General features: G+C 43.9%; 1 protein-coding gene across 3 annotated transcripts in view; it reads left to right on the top strand.

Moving 5' to 3' along the window:
- Nucleotides 1-18,236, top strand: part of PAX3 (paired box 3) — a 97,531-nt gene extending 79,295 nt beyond the window's left edge. For 2 of the 3 annotated variants that reach the window (XM_055345400.1, XM_055345399.1), the window contains exons 8-9: nucleotides 16,815-17,061; nucleotides 17,493-17,606. In XM_055345400.1, coding sequence (XP_055201375.1) covers nucleotides 16,815-17,061; nucleotides 17,493-17,527 — 282 coding nt within the window. In that variant the 3' untranslated portion in view covers nucleotides 17,528-17,606. Of the gene's footprint in view, nucleotides 1-16,814; nucleotides 17,062-17,492; nucleotides 17,607-17,703 lie in introns of those variants that run through there. The other variant, XM_055345401.1, reaches the window with a different exon arrangement.
- The last annotated feature ends 1,767 nt before the right edge of the window (nucleotides 18,237-20,003 follow it).

Below are 20,003 nucleotides of genomic sequence, written 5' to 3'. Positions count from 1 at the left end.
ATTAGAGAGCTCTTGGCCCAGGTGGCGAGGAGAGTTGCCCACTAAATTTGGAGAAGTGTCACAAAGGGGTTGCAATCTATAATTGCGATCGAGAATCTCTTCGGGGCCGAGAGTGAGAGTTTTAACAGCTTTATCTTTTCTTAACCCCCTTTTTCCTCTTGGTGGTTAGAAAAACAGAGAGAAGCTCAGAATGACAGAAATGAAAAGTGAAAAGACAATTATACTCAATTACACACTAATCACCGACTATCACCGCCGCCTAAGCACCAAGAGGGCATTCTAATAGGCAGAAAATGAGATTTTAATGGCACAAAGGGTGGCCAAAATAACGACTCCTATATCTTTGCCTTCTTCGTTTTCTTCAACTTGTGGTTTGCGTCTTGGGAGTGCAGTTCCCGGGCTCTGCACAACGGTGATAACTCTGAGCAGCTGAAAAGTTCAAAGCCGTCGGAGTTGAAAAGAATGAATAGCAAAGGCAATGAAATAAACATTTCTGCCTAAAGGCAAAAGTTCATAAATCCTTTTTTGTAACAGTCAATGTAATTAAGTTTCATAGATTCCTATAGCACATCCTGGGATAAGAAATAAGAGGTGGCTTTAAACCTCGGCCGAAAAATAACAACATGAAAACAATGAATGTGCCTTCCTACAGGACTTTAATAAATGTAATTTCCAAGTGCTGGCATTTGTGAGTGTGATTTTGCATGAAAATCATGGTCTTTTATTAGTAGACTCCTCTTTAAAATGCCCAGATTTATAGCACATCGGCTTCTTCCACAGTTTAGAAGGAACATCAGAAGTGGTTATCTCTGCGGTTTTTAACATCAGTAGTTTGGGGGCTGTAGCAGAGCTTTTTTGAACACGATTTGGTTGAAAGTTTTCATAAAAAGTCAACTAACCCTGTCTGCTTCTGCAAGGTGGACCCAGGACTCCCTTGGCATTTCTTTCGTGTTCAATCAGAACAGAAATAGTGACACGGATCTGTTTTCCAGAAGTGGGTCTCCTAGTTTCTTGTAAGTGTGTGAGCTTGTGTGTTATAATAAGTGTGTTATATTGTAGTCTATTAGTATCACGTAGCTGGAGTCACTAGCACTTCGTCTTGAGACTGTTAACCTTTGATTTTATGATTCCAGCGTTGGCAGTAGGATGGAAATCATTCCAAGAGCAAGCAGTGGAAAATTCACAGGCAACTCCTCCTATATTTCTTTATTATGCTCTTACATACCACGTTAAGTCCTTGCTTCTTTGTACACATCCCGGGTGTTTTGCATTTCTACCATACGTTTCCTCCTGAAGCCACCACTAGGGATCCGTGTTGTCTTTGTGCTTGGAGCACCCCCAACAAGCTAGAAAAGGGACAGATAATATAAGGACGTTCCTCCTTATTTCTTCAAAGCAGAGTCAGGGAATGAGAATGAGTGGATCATAATCACGCCAAACATATCGAAAAAACAACAGAGTAGGAGATTGGGAAATGAGAACTCAGATTTCTGTAGCCTTGGGATCCTTCGGTTTGCAGGATTGCCTCTACTTAATCAAAGTGTGTGTGTGTGGGGGGGGCATCAACCCTACTTTTGGTTGTCTGGCTTTCTTAGGAATATCTTAAAGAAAATTTGAAGGCAAGAGCCCACTTCGAACAGTCTGGTTTACCTGGTAACTAGAGAAGAGAGTAAGAAAGGCCCTTCAGCCTTCCTGCTGATTATGTAGAAGTGCTTATTACTAGGTTGGCTCACACGGTATTCACTATGGATCTAATCTTACCATTTCTCTCCTTCCTTTCCTCCTCCACTTCCTCTGCTTCTCCCTGGACATCTAATAGGTGGACAAGTCAACCGAGGCTCAGCGAGCTCGAGGCCTGCTGTGGAGACCACCAGGTGCCAGAGAGAGAATGGGGGCTGGAGCCTGGGATGCTGGGCTCAGTCTGGGCTGGCCCCCGTGGTAGCACAGGGTTGGGCAGAGAGGGAATGGGTTTCATGAAAAATAAAGGCAGAGGGCTTTCATCATATCTTAAAATCATTTCATGGAGATGAGTGTCTTGAACTTTTGGGTTCAGGTTAATGGACTCTTTTCGCTAATATGCCCTCTGCATGCTTTTTGGCTTTACACACTTTTCCTGTCAATCTTTTAACTTCCCCCAGATAATCGAAAATGAGAAAAAAAATTTTTAAGTGTCTTCAGAGTAGAAAAAAGAAATTCCCCCGGGCAACCACTGTTAATATGTTTACATATTGCCTTCTGGCTCTCTGGGGTCTTACACCTTTTAAAAATATATATATAATTGAGATGATAGTGTATATAGTTTTGCACGTTGCTTTCTTTCCTATCGTTACAATTGAATCTAAGGGGTTTTGAGTCGTTTTGGTCAGATCTTTGTAGATCTTTTCAGTGGAGGCTGTCGGACATGTTCATAATAGTTTGTGCCTTGCATTTGACTTTTTCCCTAGTGGTGTTGGCCATTCAGACTTGGATCTCATGAGTTAGAATGTGTGTGGACTGTGGTGGAATGGGCTTTCTAGTTTCTTGTCGAGGAATTACTAGACACCAGGATGACAACTGTTTCTCTGTGCGTGCATGTCCTTTAGTTGGTTCTCTTCTGGAAGTCTCCAACCTCTCCCTCCAATCTGCTCCCTCGAGCGATGATGCCTCTAAAACTTGGAATCAGAGCCTTCAGCCAAGTGGTATGTCTTCAACACCTTCCAAGCTTTTCTCAGGGAGGGCCTTGGCTTCATGAGGGAGAGGTGTGAGGCAGTGACTCAGGATGGTCACACCAGTCCAGCTGGTCAGATTCGAGTAGCAACAGGCCACCATGTATTTTGACAAAAGATCAGAATACTGACAAACACTTTTATGCATGTATGTATGTATTTATTGACAAACACTTTTAGAAACTTTGGCCATATCCTTCCTCAAGTTGTGGAAAGGGACTGTGCACTCCTTCATCGCTGGCGAGCGTATCTTGTTCTGAGAGAATCTGTCCCTGTCTGAAGAATGTGGCCATTTTTCTCAGGGAAAACCTGAGACCACTGCAGCACCATCGTCTAAATAAGCCAAATCTCCCTCTTTTCCACTTGTTACTAATTCTCGTGTAAACACAAATTACACAATTCACTTGCTGAAGAAGCGCAAGGGCCTAGCAAGTTTTCCATAGGCCCCGGCACTGACATTTGGCCTTATTTTCCTGCAGGCCTGGTGCAGAGGCTTTACCAATGGACGGTTTGGCCTCACATCCCCCCAATGATGGGATGTGTCGGGGGGAACCTGAGGCGGGAGCCTCAGCGATGGGTGACCGAGGGGCTGGGCTGTGACCTCCCCACTCCTCACTGAATTGCAGTGAATTGCATTTCATGTGACCCGCACAGCCCTTGAGGAGATGGGGCTTCTCTCACTGGACGACAAACAGCCTCTGAGAAGAAAAGCTTTGGAGTCACTGCAGCGAGGGCTCTCCCCTGCAGTAGCGGCCTTCGGGGGAGAGGTTGTGTTGTCTTGTGTGGGGACAATACGGAGAGAACACGGGGAGGTCATGCCTTTCCCCTGCAGGCCGAGGCGGCGTGTTCCCAGCACCTTGCTGGACATGCAGGAGAGAAGGAATGCTGGTCTGGGATACAGAGTGCCAGGGAAACCCCACCATATGCTCAAGACATGAGACTAATTAACATCTGGCCCGTGTTCCTCCAATTAACTTTCCCTCCGCAAGAAACACTACCCTTACTGCGCCCCCACCTCCACAATATTCAGAGCCAAACCCCAAAAACAAGGCCAATTAATTTAACAAACTTTTATCATTCCGTGCCCCACCCCCGTCCCTTGGCTCTAATCGCCAGAGTTTTTGGTGACAGCGTCTAATGATTTCTTGAGTGAAATACAGTATCATTGGGGTTACGTGGTTTCTAGAAAGTTTTTCTTTTTTTTCCCTTTCTCTCTCTCTCTTTTTTTCCGTTATGTTGTATACAAAAATGGGCCGACTTGGCTGCATTTAGGGTTCATCAACCATTGCAAATGATTCTTCAAATGTTTTGGGTTTGGTAAAACCTAAAACACATTTTGCCAAGCACTTTTCCTCCTTAATTTTTCAAACTGTGTATTTTAGGGAAAATTTGATCCATATGGTTTTGATTCATTTACTCTTATATCATTGACATTTTTTTTTCCTACGGAGCCATTTGATATCCAAGAAGCTTTCTGAGCCTTTCCTCCGTTCATTTTAAGCATTTTCTTCCTTAAAAAGAGGAAGTCCTCTTTGCAACCTCAGAGGCCATAAATTTTGAGCACTCTCTCAATTCAGCAATACTTAAAAATACATTTGGTATAAATCTGGATTATTATGAACACATTTTATGTTTAGAGCAGATGGGCAGAGATTTTTGTTTCTGGTTTATGAGGGAAACCAATGACAAAATAAGAAAATAGGCTTAGATTACCAAAAAAAAGTTTTGTTTTGAGGAACGTTTAACTGTTATTAATAAATCCGTATGGTAAGAACTATGCTCGGAGGCCTCATTTCAAATTTTCATCCAGGTCTTGGATAAGATGTAATTGAATAACCGGTACACCTGTCCTATTTCATGGATAATCTACTGAGGAAAGAAAAAAATTCTCATAAAGTCCTGCGTACCAGGCTTAAAAATGCTTGGATGTTTGCTCGCCGCTCAACACTTCCGAAATGGAGCATACATAGGTCTGCACACCTCATCGAGCCTGTGGACCACGTGTCTGTCAAGTGTGGTCGCACGATCACAGCTCTGTGGGGATGGGACAGACCCAAGAAAGGGCAGATAGACCGTCATACGGACGAGGCTGTGGTTAATGGCAGAAGACAACTGGGATCAACTTTTGTTCTTATTCACATTTTACAAAAGCAAACCTTTAAGTCAACCACCCATCCCGTTGCCTTTAAAGAATAATATTAAAATTGAGATTATTAGTGTGTAATGTATGTAAATTGCATATTTGGTGGCAGCCACGCTTGTTAGGGAGCTTCTTCATTTCATGCATATATGTATTAGACCATCGTGGTTCCATTTCAAATCAGATTTCAATTGCTTAGCCCAGTGTCTTTTGACAAACATTTGTTAATCCTGAAACTTATTAGGGAGAAGCATTTAAGTGTTAATATGTGTACACAGAACTCAAGAATCCTTTTGATTTTGCTTGTCATTTCTTGCACCACAGTGTTCATAATTATCTGAGATTCCTTAGCTGCAGGGCAAGATGATGGTTCTTTGTCCAGCGAAGGAATAGGGGCTTTACTGCGGATCAGCTTGTTACGTGGATGAGGTATCGTCATTAGGAACAGTTGTGATGGATGCTTTTCTGATGCATGCATGGAAGGAGAAATCTTTTGCACCGTGGCCTGGTAACTCCTTGACCTTTTCTTAGACCACTGATCCACGGGAAGGTGGTAGGGTTGACCCTGCTGGCGGGGCCAGCTTCCATTCCGGCTGTTTCTTTGGCCATCTTGGGGAACACGTGCAGAATCTGCTCAAGGCCAGGCCGTTGGTTTGGTCCATCTCACCCACAGGTTGCAGAATCGATGCCCTTAGCCCCGTGCAGAGCCAAACTAGCAGGTGGCCTGCCACCAACTCGCTTCCCAACAGAGGCACTTCCTTCCCTTTACACTCTCCAGAAACTCACCTGTGGAGGAAAAGGGAGTGATTTTGATTAAGGAGATTGGTCGGGTGTCAAACAAAGCTGGGCCAGAGAGACATAACATGCAAAAGAGGCTGTCCCCCCCCCACCCCAGCCTCTTCCTGTTTCATCTCTGGAGCAGCCTGGGAGCTCGAGGCAGGGATGCAGAGGTGCGAGGGTTTGCGAAGGCTCCAGGCTGCTTATACCTGTCAATGAGCCCACCTGGGCTCCACCAGGATCACCGGTGACCACACGTGTTTCCAGCGGGCTCTGCTCCGCGGGGGCACGTCGCTGTAATCCGTTTGTGGGAACAGGGCAAGCCGGAGCCCAGGCGCTTGCTCCCCTCACAGAAGAGGCGGCGAGCCCTGCTTTATGTCACCTCTGGCAGGGCCTCTTGACTTTGTTACGGATTGCGAGAGAGTTTTGCAAGAAACAACTACTTGACCCAAATTCCCCCCCCCCTTTTTTTAAAGAAGGGAGGGAGCAGCAGCATCAGTGACCAAGCCTTACATCATCTCCCTGAAATGAGCCACAAGCAAACCTTTCTTGCCGAATTAAGTGTGTGTGTGTCTGCTGAACTGATTCAAAGAGAAACACCGTCAGCTACTTTCCCCTGTACGTTGGACACATCGGATGAAGCAACCCTCTGGTTTGGGGGCCCATTTGAATTCCTTTAGCCATCGGGGAGGCACAGTGGAGTGCGATGGCTAGGCCTACAACTAAGCTACTAGAATAAAAAGTTTGTCTTTGTAGCCAGTAAGGCATAGGCAAGCCGTGCTGGATTCTAGTGTGAGGCCAAGGGTCTGAATCAACCCTTTATATGTGGTTGGAATGCAATGTAAAGCTTTTAATTTATTACTGCATTTGCAAAATGGCAATATCTACAGAAATCTGAATACTTGCATATTTATTCAATTAGGGGCTGAATGTATGCTTTGTACTGCAGACACAGAGGACTGGACTTACTCATTAGTTGTGTACTATTTTTTGTTTTCTTTTTTTTCTGAAGAAATCTGTTTCTGCGAAACAGTCTGGGTCTCATCAGAGGTGTGTATTTTTGAATGTACGGTATAATACTTAAAAATTACTCTTGACATTTTAGCTAGAGTTGAGTGAACTAGAGTACCGGAGGTTAGTGATTGCATCATTCCTGCCGGTCAACGAAAAAAGATGGGCAGTTGTGAGGTCAGGAATTTTGGAGACTCACAGGGTGGATTTCCACCCGGAAGGGAATCTTTCCTACCTGTGACAGGACGGCAGCCCGTCCCCAGCACTGAACCCCTGAAGGTGCCGGGCGTTAATTTTAAAAAAATAACTTATCTTCTCATCTCACCAAAAGCTGAGGTCTCATTTTGGGCAGCTTGCATTAGAAGGATCTAATTAAACTTTTGATTGATGAACCATCTGCAACGCTGAGCCTCTATCTGTGTGACTCCACCGGAAAATTTGTAGGTCAGTGGCAACCCTGCAGGTAGAATTTTTTCTTTCAGCCTCTGTTGATGTACCTTGGTGTCTTTGTACCTTGTGAAAACACGCAACACAACCAGGCTGTATTATATGACAATGTGCCACGGCCCCCTTCACCAGGAGCTTCTAGAGGCGTGGGACTGGGTCCTGATCATCCTGGAACACCCAGGAACCAAGCAGGGCCTCATCATAAAGCCTCGGACCCCATAGTGGGCTGCTTGAAACGGCGGTTTGGGGAGAATGGATTCTGAATCAACAGTTGGCTAAATGTTACAAATTATACCCTTTTTTCTTTTCTTTTTTTCTTTCTTTCTTTCTTCTTTTCTTTCTTTCTTTCTTTCTTCTTCTTTCTCTTTCTTTCTTTCTTTCTTTCTTTCTGCTTTTTTTAAAGATTTTATTTATTTATTTGAGAGAGAGAAACAGAGCACGAGTGGGGAGGAGGAGGCAGAGGGAGAAGCAGGCTTCCCCCTGAGCAGGGAGCCTGGCATGGGCTCCATCCCAGGACCCAGGATCATGACCTGAGCCCAAGGCAGGTGCTTCACCAACAGAGCCCCCCCCCCAGGCTCCCCCCCATCCTGCCGCCTTTCAAAGTCCCAGGGCACATTAGCCTACTAAGGCTCTGACAAGTCTCGCAGTGTGGAAACATGTTTGTCTCACTCAGCGTTTTCTGGTTTAACTGTGGAGCCCTTTGGCTGCATATTAAACTATCAGGTTTCGAGGAACATTTCCTAGGAAGTGCTGAGTGAGACAAAACATGGGTGGAGACCTGCTCACGATTAGTCCACGTCTAAGACGTCTGCCTTGATTTTTTTTTTTTGTTTTTTTTTTTTTACGCGTGATTCTTCTTTGTATGTGATGTCCAATGTTATCTTCCCCTTCCACCCATCGTACCCCCATCTGTATGATAACTTAGCAGGCAAAAGAGGAATTTTAAGGAAGAGGCTGTAAACTGCTTAAAGATGTTCAGATAGACGTAGAGAGAGGAAGGAGCTCCTGTATAGTGACTCGACTGCCGTGGAGATGGAACACCCTGATGTAAAGAAGGGGCCTCCAGGTCAAAAGCACAGATTCCTAAGCTCAGGCGTCACTCACCAGCTGGGTGTCTTCGGGCAGGTTGCCTAGACTATCTGAGCCTCTGTTTCATCTTCTTGTCAGACTGGGAAGGTCTGAAAAAAGAATCGTCCTACAGAGTGAGGCTGAGGAAACACGGTACTTTGGAAATTCAAACGCTTTTTGGTCAAGCACTCATGCGATTGCAGCAGGCCTCTCACTACTGTTTACTCCAAAATAGCCGGGAACCTCTGGGAGACAACACAGAACAAAACAAAACCTTTGTGTTTGTCCTGCCAAAGATGACAAATGTGGAAACTGAAAAGAAAGGCAGTTTCGTGGTGGACTGGAGTGTTCTCAGGTATTCTACTCAGACATTTTAAAGAACTAAGGACTTGAACGGGTTTCTGTTCAGGAGCCAGTAATTGTAATGTGTTTGAGACATGATAGTCCCTAGAAATACAATGTGCGGAACTTGGTTGTGTTTGAGAAATTCAGGTTGCAATAACATAAGAACTCAGGATGGCAGGAATAAGAGCCAGCGGTCCTTTATACCATGGATGGGGCCAGGAGTGGGGGAAAAGACCGGGTTATGCTAATGGTTTCCTTTTATTATTCTTATTTTGATTTACTGAAATGTAATATTGACCTGAACACATTTTTAAAGATCTATAGCCAGCTCCTGTGGTCCTGGATTCCTCAAAGATAAGCAAATCTGATAGATGCTGTGCTATTTCTTTCAGGAAAGAATAAAGGTAGTTAAAACAACAGATGCAATGGAAAAGTCTTAGAAAGTAAGGGACGATCTTACCAAGTAATTTTGAGTTATCAAGCAGGGAATGTTCTTTTAATTGCTAAATTATAAGGACTCCTTAATAATAATATAAATCGCTAAATTTATAAGGACTTTGTCCTTATAAATCCTAGAGGATTTTTAAGTCCTAGAGGAGCAGAGTTCATTTCTGCAGCTCAAAGAACTATGTAAGTGGTTTCACCGTGGGCCCTAGATGGTTCCAGCATACACATCCAGTTGACTATGCAAGAGGAGACATAGCCACTGGCCAATTTATGATCAAGGACATAAGTAAATTTTCAGATAGAAAAGCAGCACAACATCTCTATTGGTTCAGCGCTCGTGGAACTGGGGTAATGGAGGGAATTGAAGTCCATAGGCTTTTGGCTTAGTGGGGTAGTAGCTGCTGTTCTTGGGAGACTGTACTCTCAGATGTTGTCCGATATCTAGAATTACTACAAGGTTCCGTGCGTCTTGTACAGATGCTTATTCCGCCTCAAATAAAGGCTGGGGAATAGGCCAGAACGTATTTCCTAAGAGGTATATTCATTCTTAGGCTTCTGCAAGGCTGTCCTCTGCTTTCCCAGGGTTAATAGAGATAACCCTCTTGACATCTACTCATTAAATTAGTATCACTTGGTCTTTTCAGCTCTTTCCTCTTTCCTGAGAACACACTTTCACAGGAAAAGAAGGGTAGGGAGGCTTCTCTTCTGTGATCTTAGGCATTTAGTAGATGGAGTCCTATGACACTGACTTTGGGCAGCCATAGAACTATTTGCCTACATCACACTGGGTTTGGAGGAAAGAAGAGATTTCCTTGTTGAGATGGGCCACACCGTTTTCCTCCCTTAATAGGCTGTAATGCCTGTCTTCTGTGTTAGGGTATTGAGTGCAAGGGAAAATTTCAGGGGAAAGAGAATACAGTGCTGCCCAACATCCTTTGTTTCAGAGGGGCAGAGTTTAGATCCCTTTTTCTAGAAGCCAACATGGACTTCCAGTTTATTATATTTGTGTGTATGTGTGTGTGTGCACACGTGTGCGTGATCTTAGAGCTGGGCAGTTAAGATGCAGCAAGATTTGCATTTATGAGTGGTCATGAGTGTGAATCAGCCCCGCCGTTCCTTGAATGCAGGTTTACTTTATGGGCGATTAGAGATGAAGTTTTAATCTGTCTCCCTCAAGTACTGTGGGCTGGCCAAGTGTAGAGCTTTTCCCTTCCTAGATTTGGAATCCTAGGTCCCAAAGGGTCAATTAGTATTTAGCAAACATGTCCTGAGGTAGTCATGAAATTAAGCCAAGATAGATGTTGGATTTTCCACAGTCATGTGTTCAGGCAGGTTTTTGAAGTGGTGACGGGTTTGATGGCTTACCTTTCGGAGGACAGCGGTGGTGGTGGTGGTGGTGGTGGTGGTAAGAGTTAACAGCAGGTAATGCCATTCCTCCCAGAGAGAGTTTGAGACTCTCTGTGTTAAGTGATGAATGAGGGTATCTGACCCACATCTGTTTTACATTAGAATGGAACATTGCCCTGACATCGTTAGGAGCATTTGTCAAGATTCCCTGGACAGAGCTTCTGTAAATTACATGCTGCAAATGTGTCAGGGTCAGATAAGAGGATATCATTAACTCCCTCAAGTTAACTCAGGGCTGTGTCGGTCCACCTTAATAGGCTAAGAGCCAACAATTTTCCTTGAGCCGTTTTGTTATATTTTTCATTCATAGAAGAAAAAAAGTCCATGCTATCCACTCCCCCCCCACCTCCAATATTGCACATGTTCTTTTCTCATAAATCATATTAATTGTAGACATGGTCACAAAGCATATTAAATGCAGGCATGCGTAAATGAATTAAAACATATGAGAATTTTATGACGACCCATGGTGGGTCTAACATGGTCAAATACCAACTGTATTAACTGGCATACTTTTTCATTTAGGTGGCATAGGCTTTTTCTGAATGGGCCTTATTTTATTGATAATAGATGGACACGATCATCATTGGCTGGAAGTAAACAATATATATATGCGCGTGTGTGTATGTGGGTGTACACGTCGTTGTTGCAAGCCGTTCCTATGTCGAGTTTTGCCTGGATTTATATTTTAGTCAGCAGTGCCTGGAGAATATTGCTATCAATTTAACAGCTTAGCTCTATTGAGAAGTAGGTGCTCTAAAGCACTGAGGACATAAAAGTTATTCTGGGATGGGTCATGGGGCTGCAGAGGAGAGCACATCTGTCACTCAGAGTTTTTCTGAGACAAGACTTACTATGCTCTTTACAAATAGAACTTAGAATTACAAGCAGCATATGAGCCACACTTGTCTGGCGCTCATACTCTTTAATCATGCATATTAAACATAGCTCCTTGCAAAATGGAAGCTAAGAAGCCAAGGATTGAAATAAAAATGAAGGATGTGTTTAGCTGGATATTTTACAAGCACTGGTTTTTCTATCTGGTTGGGTAAAGAAAGGGCGGGCATGCCCTCCCCATAACTGTGGGTGTGGGTGAGAAGGTCACCATTCTTACCTTAAAGAAACTTCTGCCCTCAGGCAACTTCCCTCTTACAGCTTTTAAGCAGACAGGGCCAAAAATCTAATTATTTAGATTCTAATCAACTGCAGGATAATTCCTAAGGCATTTGAATCTGAAGGCAACATTCTGGTTCTCAGTTGTTCACATTTAGGCATTTCAAGGCTCAAGGATACAGTCAGTGAAATTTAACCATCAGAGGACTCCTGTAGCATCTGTGCTAGCAAAACACATTTAGACATGTGAGCATTTTGGCTTGGTTTTGAAAATAAATTGTATCCAAATTAAAAATATGTATAGCCAGTAAACACAGTTTTGGAGGGGAAGGTAGAAACTTAAAAAGCAAGCCTCTTTATATCATATGTAGCTGTATTTCACAGCTATATTTTCTAAAACATACAGAAATGTATATCATTAAATGTTAAATCACAAGGATATCTGATTACTTAAGAATCAAAAAGAAAGTAAGGACACGAACCAGGATTCCTACTAAGGAAAAAAGACGCGCCTGGATGTACAGCATAATTTGCTAAATCATTTGAGATTTCTGATTAGCTCTGAGCCCTTGCAACTGACAGCAAAACCATAACACTTAGGCTAAGACAAATATTTTCCAGATACATCGTTTTGAACGTAAGTCTTCATTTGGCCTACAGATTTTTATCTTTTATATTTAATCATACGATAGGAAAATTAATTCAAGAGAAATATGGCATGAAGCAATGGTAAAAAGGCTCATTTTTCCTGAACCATATAATCTTCCAATCAAGATATAAACAACCTATTTGGAATGCTGAAACTTGAAATGACCTTCAAGAAATCTTTTGAAAATGTCTCTAATAATTCAAATAACGGAGAGATCAGAGTAAGTGTTGGCACACGATTCTAAGGCTTTGGATTTTTTAAAAAGGTTATCCATAAAACCGTTTAGAAATGTTGTCTCAGAAGTGTTTTTGGAGGTAACGATTTACAAATATACTTAATAGTTGTTGTTTTTTTCCCCAGACGTGTTACCTAGGAGTTGTACTCAATGCGAAATTCTCTTCCTACATCCCTTCCCAGTGGGCAGAACAGGGAACGTTATTATAGGAAAATTCTTTCTGGTCATTGCATCTCCTGGACTTATCTGGCATTTAGTAAGAGTGTGGTCAATGTTCCGTAGACAGAAATGAATAGCCCTGAGTTTATTTATTTTTCTTTGAAAAATAATAAATATACGTCCCTTAACCCCAAATTAAAAAAAAAATCAGGCAAATATGCCAGTCCTGTTAGTAGAAACAGCTTACTAATGGTCTATGAGTGGGAGGAAAGACACCCCACTTTGCAGCAAATGAAGATTTTATCTTAGATTTTGAATGACATATGGCTTGTAGGAAAAGTATATATATATATATATATATATATATATATATATATATATATGAAGTGGTGACGATATTCTTAGACAATATGACTGGAAGACATTCCATAACCATATTTGTGGGAGTTTTAAGAAGTTCATTTACCAACTTGTTTGTACAGCGAAAAAGAAATTTCCATAGCTTCCCTCCAACCACATGAAATACAAAATAGCTTTTAAAGAAATGTACATAAAAGTGTAATGGGACCCTTCCATAGAGGTTTGAGGTTTTAAATGATGTTAGGGGAAAGTAATGCATTTTGTATTGATATGTTCACTATTTTTATTTTCCAACAGATTTCCTTTTCAATTTTCAGTTAGAAGTTCTTAAAAAGATGTGTCTATTTCTCATTTTTTATCCACATGAAATATAGAAATAAACCATATTAGTTTATAATTATTTGTTAATTTCCATTTTGGGCCACAGGTAGGAGAGTATTAGTGCCTCTTTCCCATCCTTATACAATTCTCAAGAAAGAAATCGCGATGACAAATTGTGACCATCACAGGGGAAATAAGAACTTGTGGTAGAATGTCTGTCTCTTGGACTCTATCAGGGAAGTCATGGGGAGCAAGGATAATTGATCGTTGGTCCTTTTAATTTTTCACATTAGCCATGGCAAATGCGGGGCTGCTGAGCTAAGGGCTCTTGCTCCAGCAGAAACTGTCCCTGGCTTTCCAGTATGTGCCATGGGTGATACTGAAAGGAAGACCCTGCATGGATTCCTTCTGTTCCATTGGGTCATGCTCCCAACGTCTTAAGGACACCGTGTCCTGGAACCTTAAGGACACCGTGTCCTGGAACCTTAAGGGACTATCTTTCTGTTGCCCTGGGATGTAGCTCTGTGTCTTCTCCATCCTCCGGGAGATGTACTTCTAGGTCTTAGATGTAAAGAGACCTGTCCTAAAGTATTTTCTAAATCAATAACTGCAGAAAGTTGCTCCATGAACATCATAAGCTGAATTTTGCTTACAGGAAGGACTCATTTCTTCTCTTTTACAATCTTCATGGTTTCCTCCTGTGGACAGAATTATTACTGCTTTCAAAGTTATGCAAATGAGAAATATATGGCAGAGGCTTAAAAAAAGTTTATCACACAAATGTACATATAGCTCATGGGAGAGTGTGCATGTTTTGAATAACATTTTGCTCTGACTCTTCAACTATGATTGTATTTAGAGTTTTCCATTTCTCCCTTAAACTGATATAATTTTAACTAAGTTTCAAGTAAGTATTTTCATGAAGGATGCTATTAATTTAAATATGATTCCATTTTATCCCTGTCCATTGGCCATTTTTTTCTTCTTCTCTGGATTAATATAATCACAAAATTGCTTTTTTCCCCTGAGTGTTTGTTTTTACTTAGCACAGTTTATTTACAGTAAAATATTTGCACCCTGTGTCATTATCATGGACGTGGTCCCACTTGTTATATTTTTATCTTCCCCATCCATTCTTGCTCATCAGGCCGAAGAGGTACCCTTGAGTTGAAAGGGAGCATGACATGCTTGACACTGAATAACCTCTATTTTAGATCCTTTTCTTCTAGTAGACATGCCTGAATAATTTGGGCTGCAATAAAATGCTTAATAATAAATTAGTATATCAATAGCATTTTTGTGAATCTTTCAAGTATATGTACCATAAATCACCTGTACAAACTCAGAGGCAAAACCCAAAACCCAACTTAAATGCATTCTGGGTTATGTTCAGGTTTTTTAAATGAGAAAATGAAGCAATTACTATAAACAGTGTTGGGTAGAGCCCATGAGGGCCCCACGTTCTGGTGACTGTCCTGGAATTCTGAATCTCCTGGCTCTTTATTTTGTGACTCTCACTTTCCCCAAATCCCCAGTGAAATAAAACTACCGTCTGTCACATAGGATTATTTTTTAGAATACAAATCGTTCTTAAAGCTTTTTAAAACGCTATTTCACAATATAACTCAAGAAAATTTAGGTCCCCTGGACCATCTTTAAAAATGTGGGTCTTGCCATGCTGCTTTCCACATGCTGGCCCCCACTTCCCACACGCTCACACCCACAACTCAGATGAGAAGGCAGACAAGGAAACATACAGGGAAAGGTGAGGGAAATTGGTGGCTGGTTAAAATAGAGGTAAAAAGGGTCTTCCATAGAAGGTGGTGGGCAGACCTGCCCCCTTTTGTCTCTTGGGGCTGTTGAAAATAGATCAGTTTAAAGCTGAATTTCAAGCAGATTTTGTTTAGCTATGAGGATCACCCAGACACCTCCCAAAGGGGATTGTGGCATTGTTGGTTTTGGAATCTAATTTAAGCCGTCTTCTCTGGGATGCAAGACTAGTCCCTCTGTCCCACCTTGCTGGCACCCCTAACATCCCGGGTTCTGTGGCCTGGATGACCTTGGTGGACACCACGAGGCCGAAGTCAGGGCTCGGGGCTCCCCGCTAACCTCCCCTCTTGTTCTTGCAACTTCAACCCCTGTGTGCTTCAGGCTTCCTCAGATGTGGCAGAGATATCACGGCCTCATGTGAGGCGAGGGGCTCCTGCACCCACACACTCGGGAAACAGGTCACCCTTTTTTGGCGGCTCTTCACCCAGTATCTGATTTCTTCCGCAGTTATTTCGTGACCCCTGCCGCTAGATGGGACGGGGTGGAGAAGAGTCACTCCCACCCTCTGGTGGGCTTTCCAGCTGCCAGATTAATTAGCCACTTACTTCCATGGCCAGGAGCTGCAAGGGTCAGCAAGCTTGAGTGTGCAAAACACATCCCTGTGCGATCTGAACCTTGTTCTGTGATCACAAGGTGGTGGTGGTTTTTTGTTTTTCCTTTTGCTTTTCCTTTTAACAGTTCTCGTTCTCCAGGGTTATTTACAAAACTGAACAGAGTTTTTACAACGTGCTTGCATTTGGAGCTTTCCTTCCATTTTAACACCTTCTTGTATATTAAACGTTTAGATACGAAATGAAAAGACAAGTCATGGAGGCAGTTACTTACCTGGTGGAGAGTTAATTACCAGGTCCATCCATCCATCATCCTTCCTTCCTTCTTTCCTTCCCTCCCTCCCTAATATGTGTCAAGTACCATGTTAGGTGCTAGGAATATAAAGGTGAGTAGGTTATTGCCCTCAAAACTCTCAAAATTCAAAATAGGTGACCAAAGTCATGACTGCACAGCGGGAGGGATGAGTTAAGCCCTCTGGGGCATCAGGGAGAGAGTAATTATCTCTGATGACCTAAGGATGGCCAAGATAAGGAGAGGAACTTTCTTAAGAGGGAATACTATGTGGGCAGCCTGGGTGGCTCAGCGGTTTAGCGCCGCCTTCAGCCCAGGGCATGATCCTGGAGTCCCAGGATCAGGTCCCACATCAGGTCCCTGCATGGAGCCTGCTTCTCCCTCGGCCTGTGTCTCTGCCTCTCTCTGTGTCTCTCATAAATAAATAAAATCTCTTTAAAAAAAAAACAAAAGAAAAAAAAACACAAAAGAGGGGATACTACAAGAACAGATGTGGGTGTCTTAAAACATACACAAAATTTTATTTGAATCCATTGAATTTTAAAATATATATAAGCTACTGTCTGTTTAAAGACACATGTGAAAGTTCCAGATGTACATATGATTATTCTGTGTTTGATATGAACAGATATAATTCCTCCCTCCTTCCTTCTGTTCCCCCTTCCTCCCCCCATCTTTGATATTTATTTATTTATTTATTTATTTATTTATTGGGAAATTCTAGTCCGATTTTATCCCTGGAGGCGCGGCCTCCGCGTGTCCCCCCTGCGCCACGAACCCGCCGTTCCCCTGGGCACCCCCCGGCCCGGCACCCGGCACCCGGCACCCAGCATCCCTCCCCCCCGCCGTGGCACCCAGCCCCCTCCCGACAGCTGGGCTGTAAGAGCCGGTTGGCAAAGAGCTAGCCCGCAGGCGTGGCGGCTGGCGCCCCGCGAGCTCACCGCCTGTCCCCTGCAGGTAATGGGACTGCTGGCCAACCACGGCGGCGTGCCGCACCAGCCCCAGACCGACTACGCTCTGTCGCCTCTCACCGGGGGCCTGGAACCTGCCACCACGGTGTCGGCCAGCTGCAGCCAGAGACTAGACCACATGAAGAGCTTGGACAGCCTGCCGACGTCTCAGTCCTACTGTCCACCCACCTACAGCAGCACGGGCTACAGCATGGACCCGGTGCCGGGCTACCAGTACGGGCAGTACGGACAAAGTGAGCCTCGGTCCCTCGGGGGCGGGATGGGCCCGGCGGCCCGCTGTCAGCCTCGTGGCGATGCGGCTGACGGTTCCGGCCAGGGCCCCCTTGCATAATTATTTTCTTGACCGATGTCAACAACATCTTGCGGTTATTAATTGCTGAGATGTGAAACCTGATTGCCACTAGGTAAAACACGAGGGTTGGCCAAAATGAAACAACCCCTGGCATTAGAAACACATGTTCTTAATGAGGTCAGCTCAAGGATCATCTGGGATATAATCCTAAGGACACAGACTTGTGTCAAACTTGTCTCAGGAATAAAAATATTAGTCTCGATCCTTTGATACCACGGTATTAAATATGACATTGTCAGCCTGTAGCTGATTTTGCCCCGTGCTGTGAGTTGTCCTAGCGTGACCTAAAAAGCTACGTGTGTTTCCTTACAGGTGCCTTTCATTATCTCAAGCCAGATATCGCCTAAGTGAACTGTCCACTTGGAAGCTCAAACTGGCCCTGTTTCCGGTCTCCACAGCCTCCACGTGAAGAATCTTCTCAGAAAAAAAAGCAAATCACCTTTTCTTGGGGTGGGGTAGGGCGGGGGGTGGTCTCTCCAAGGAGACGGAGAAGAGTGATCGATTTTTTTTTTCCCTCCAGTAGTTGGTTTCAAATTCTTTTGAACATGTCGGACAGAAGCAGCGGAAGGCAGGCAGGCCTGGAACAGTCAAAAGATAAATGCAACATTTTAAGGCAATGATTGAACATGGCTACACATCAAATCCCTCGACTCTTTAGTGCCGATGATCAAGGAGCTAAAACATTCCATTTGTGTGTGTGCAGGCGCGTGCGCGCGTGTCTGTGTGTGTGAGGCTCATCCGGACTGGCTCAGGCAAGCAGAATGTTCTAAAACCTAGGCGGAGAGCACTCTAAATATAACCCGGTTGATGCTCGATGCTGACACTTAGACAATTGAAAAACTGCTCACGTACCGAAGCGGGAATGGAGGAGTCCTTGACTTTTACACACTGGAAATTGGTATAAAAAGAAATGGCACCATTTTTTTTTTTTAGGAAGTTAGGCTAGATGTAAAGGACCTCCCAAATAAATTATTTGTGATCTCGTCCTCATTGGTAACCCGGTTGTCAATAAACGTCCCGGGCGGACGGCCTTGCTACCAGGATGTGGGATGGCAGGAAGAGAAGCTTGTCTCCTTCCCCGGGGGGGGGGGGGGCCAGGTATGGGACATTTTCATTTTGAAGCCAACCTGGCCGGGTGGGGGAGGGCGCGGTGGAGAAGAAGTGACGTGCATTCCCACAGCTGCTTATCGGTGTGCAATACTGTGTACCTCACGGACGCTTTGGCCACGGCCAGGGCCGTAGAAACAGAATCAGAACTCTATTTTTGCAGGTGCTTTATTTTCGCAGCCCATGATTCATTGCGGTAGGATGCGTGACGCTCGCCATTTAATGGACAACCAACACCCGGCTTGCTCCTTTGGACTAGAGACCGTGTTCCAGAATAATGCTTTGAAGATGACAACGTTTACATTCTTCTCTTTTTCTATGAAAGGCAGGGCAAGAGCAGAAATGTCCACGTGGCTCTCATGTACTGTTTAAATTATACAAGGATACCCAATATTAAAAGATTATAGGAACTGAGGTTTACATACGTTTGTGTGGTGACATTGTAGAATGTCAATAAATTTGTTTTTCGAGGTGTTAAGAGGAACGAGAAGGTGGAAGGCAGTGTTATTTATTTCTTTCAATTCTTGGAACCATGAACGAGGTAGGCACAAATACATTCCCTTTAGAGTTAGGAGCGATGACGTAGTGGGTTAGTGAGACTAGACGTAGTTTCAGGTTAGTTCATACATTGGCCGTAGAGGGTGATGGGTCGAGAGAAGTGCGATCTTTGTGTTGCAGCCTCAACCAACAACAATGTGTTGTAAAAATGTCTTTCATGTAAAAAGTGCAGTAAATATTTACTATTTATAATGAATAAACAGTTATGAGAATTTGCCCAGCACTGCTTTTTTGGGGGAACTGGCGGTGAATATAGCGCCAATAAAAACTTGCCTCTGAAAAGTGACCAGAACACGTGCTTTGAGGCCAACAGGGCCCTTTGGGATCAGATGGTAACGTCTACAGATAGGGTCACACATCCCAGTCTCGTGTTCTCTGGAAGAAGCTTGGCGAGGCACACTTTTTAAGTGATGGAAGCTTTAACATTTGTAGACGTGGTATTAGAAAGGCCCTTACGTCCACGTTTCCCTCCCTCTGGTCCTCGGAGCTAGCAAATCCCTTCACTCTCACGTCGGGAGCGTGTCTTCCAGACAGAGTACCTTCTCCGTCTTCATCCCCAATGGTCATCGCCACCGGAATTTTTATTGAAAGCTTTCATATTATGTCATTCATTTTATTTTAGAAGCTTTTTGCACCCTTCACGGCAAACCTCGCAGCCCATTTCATTCATTCTTTCCTCCTCCTTCTGCTCCCCTTCCTTTCCTGCGTCCCTCCCCTGCTCCCTCTCTCCCTTCAATACTTTTCAAACCGCTGACCGAGAGTCTGAACGTGCCAAGCGTGGTGCTTGGTCCTGGCGTTGGGCGATGCTGACAGCCTCGTGGCGCGCCGGGGGAGGAAATGCAGTCGCAAGAAAGCGTGAAGACTGTTTTTTATCGAGCAAATAACCACAACACCCTCTGAGGCTCTTACTTTAACCCATTTACTCCTCCCAACATCTTCCGTGAGGCAGGCGTCATTGACATTCCCCTGTCACAGAGGAGGAAACTGAGGCATAAGATGCTTATGTGAGATGAGCCGGTGGCAGAGCTGGCATTTGAGTCCAGGCAGACCGATTCCAGAGCCTACGCACCCATACTCCCCCTTCTGCCTCCTTAAGTCCAGACCAGTGAGGGAGAACCCACCTTATGGTCAAAGATCCAGAAAGAGCTAAAGGAGCTC

Source organism: Nyctereutes procyonoides, unplaced genomic scaffold, assembly GCF_905146905.1.
Source record: "Nyctereutes procyonoides isolate TBG_1078 unplaced genomic scaffold, NYPRO_anot_genome, whole genome shotgun sequence".
NCBI lineage: Eukaryota > Metazoa > Chordata > Mammalia > Carnivora > Canidae > Nyctereutes > Nyctereutes procyonoides.
Note: the sequence above shows the minus strand (reverse complement) of the source record. Positions and strands in the feature narration are given on the sequence as shown.